Source organism: Mandrillus leucophaeus, unplaced genomic scaffold (genome assembly GCF_000951045.1).
Source record: "Mandrillus leucophaeus isolate KB7577 unplaced genomic scaffold, Mleu.le_1.0 Scaffold105, whole genome shotgun sequence".
NCBI lineage: Eukaryota > Metazoa > Chordata > Mammalia > Primates > Cercopithecidae > Mandrillus > Mandrillus leucophaeus.
Genome location: NW_012098654.1, coordinates 508,872 through 511,449, shown reverse-complemented (window position 1 = coordinate 511,449; position 2,578 = coordinate 508,872). Strand labels below are relative to the sequence as shown.

The 2,578-nt window shown below is 53.6% G+C and overlaps 1 protein-coding gene across 1 annotated transcript in view; it reads left to right on the top strand.

Annotated features, from left to right (window-relative positions):
• CHD5 (chromodomain helicase DNA binding protein 5) overlaps positions 1-2,578 on the top strand; it is a 111,623-nt gene that overhangs the window by 95,497 nt on the left and 13,548 nt on the right. Inside the window, 3 exon segments of the mRNA XM_011981570.1 lie at positions 1,014-1,103; positions 1,733-1,870; positions 2,135-2,269. Coding sequence (XP_011836960.1) covers positions 1,014-1,103; positions 1,733-1,870; positions 2,135-2,269 — 363 coding nt within the window.

The following is a 2,578-nucleotide window of genomic DNA, read 5'->3' as shown; positions in this document are numbered from 1 at the left end:
CCCGGATTCAACTGATTCTCCTGCCTCAGCCTCCTGAGTAGCTGGGATTACAGGCACCTGCCACCATGCCTAATTTTTGTATTTTTAGTAGAGACAGGATTTCACCGTGTTGTTCAGGCTGGTCTCAAACTCCTGACCTCAAGTGATCCACCCACATTTCTAGAAATTTTATCTGTTGTTTTTTTTTTTTTCTCTAGTTTTGAGGGAGTCTTATTCTTTCCCTGTGGATTCTCTTCCTTCTTTTTCTTTTTTCTCTGTCTTTGGTCACTCTGGACATACTTATTTTAGAGCAAGTGTTTTCAACCTGTGTGGCCCGTGGGCCAAATGTGGCCCAGGATGGCTTTGAATGCGGATCATCACGAATTCGTAAACTTTCTTAAAACATTTTGTATCTTTTTTTGTGATATATATATGTGTGTGTGTATGTGTGTATGTATATATATTATATATGTATTAGCTCATCAGCTGTCGTCAGTGTTTAGTGTATTTTATGTGTGGCCCAAGACGGCTCTTCCAGTGTGGACCAGGGAAGCCAAAAGATGGGACACCCCTGTTTGAGAGTCTCTGATGTTGTCCTGTTACCCTCAGGTGCTTGTCTGCCTCCTGTGTGTCGGCTGCTGGGGGACCATTGTTTTCAGGGTTTGGGTTGGGTGCATCCTCATCAGGGGTTGTGATTTTTATCTGTAGGAGCTCCGTGTCCTCTGGGGGGTGGGAGTGTCCTTTCTCTTTCATTTCCGGAGGCTCAGGCCGGGAGGTTTCATGGGCAGTCTCCCTCTGGGAGCAGCTTTGTGATGCTGCCTCTGCCTCGGGTGGTCCAGTTCAGCTCCCACACCCATGAGGATGAGTGGCATTAGCGACTGCACCTGGCCGAGGGGAGCTCTTTTTGGTGGCACCTGTTGGACTCTGCAGAACGTACTGATGGACAAGGTTCTATGGGTGGAAAGCCACCAGCCCAGAGTCCTCTCTGCTTTCTGGGACCCCACCCCACGCTGCGAACCCTCTTTTTCTTGCAGAGGAGGCGCTTCCTGAGAAGGAGAAGATCCTGGACAAGCTGGAACTGAGCTTGATCCACAGCAGAGGGGACGGTTCTGAACTCAGGCCAGGTCTGGGGCTCTTCTGTGTTCTCTACCTGTGCCTCATGGTCCCTGAGGGTGCCCTCTGGACACTATTCAGCCTCCCACAGTCTCCCAGGCACTGGCCCCTTGGCCCCAGGCCTGATTGGAGCTGGCAGGTGGGAGCCTGGATTCACCAGCACCTCACAGCCAGGGCTGGGGACAGACTCGCCGCTCCTGTCTCCTGAGCGCTGCTGTGCCCCAGCCGCTGAGTGAGAGGAGAGCTGGTCATAGAGCCTGGCCTGGGGGATTTGGGGCTCCGTTGGAAGCTTTGCGTACCTCTAGGCACTGGAATGTTCTGGAACAGTTGTCCTCAGATCAGCCCCCTCAGGCAGCTCTGTGTCTTTGAACTTGAGCTGTACTTTTCACAGCGCGCTCCTGTCCTGCTCCTGGGTGGTCCTTATGTGGTCGGGGAGGAGCGCTAGGGCCTGGAGCTAAGCCTCCCTGCCCAGGACAGAGAGAGGGACCGTTGGCTTGTTTAAGACCCTTCTGGGTCAGCGAGCCCCCTGAGGACAAGGGGATGTATTCTACTTGTGTCCTGGGTCCCCAGTGCTTGGCAGAGAGAGGCCCGTGGGCACTGCTTTTTGAATGGATGAAAGAACATGATCTGTCCCCGGCAGATGACACCAAGGCTGAGGAGAAGGAGCCCATTGAAACACAGCAAAATGGTGACAAAGAGGAAGATGACGAGGGGAAGAAGGAGGACAAGAAGGGGAAATTCAAGTTCATGTTCAACATCGCAGATGGGGGCTTCACAGGTATTGGGGTTGGAGGAAGGGCGGAGAGCTGAGGCTTCCTGACTGTGGGTCCCAGGAGTCTAGATAAAGTTACCCAGTGGCAATTTTATACTAGAGTGTGACTGGTTGATAGAAGTCCATTGTGTAACCTTTCTTAGCAACACTGGAACACTGGACCTCTGGGGGTGGAGGCAGTGGCAAGTAGGGAGGGAGTGGCTCTCCAAGCCTGCCTCTGTGTGAAAGCCGGGGCACTTCTCATCCTGCTCACCTTGGCTTGTTTCCCAGAGTTGCACACGTTGTGGCAGAACGAGGAGCGGGCTGCTGTGTCCTCGGGGAAAATCTACGACATCTGGCACCGGCGCCACGACTACTGGCTGCTGGCGGGCATCGTGACGTATCCTTGGCCAGGCTGGGCTGGGCAGGCACTTGCCTGTTCCTCTGTGGACCTTGGGGAGAGCCCTCTGAGGGCTCCAGGGAAGCCTTCCTTGCTCTTCCTCAATCTTCCTGGTTTCTGGTGGTGGCTAGAAATCCCTGGCATTGCTGCGTCGCCCGCTCTCCACCTCTGTCATCACAGCTTCTTCCTTGTGTGTCTGTCTGGGTCCACATTTCCCTTTTTTTTTTTTGAGATAGAGTTTCACTCTGTCGCCCAGGCTGGAGTGCAGTGGCTTGATCTCGGCTCACTGCAACTGCCGCCTCCCGTGTTCAGGTGATTCTCCTGCCTCAGCCTCC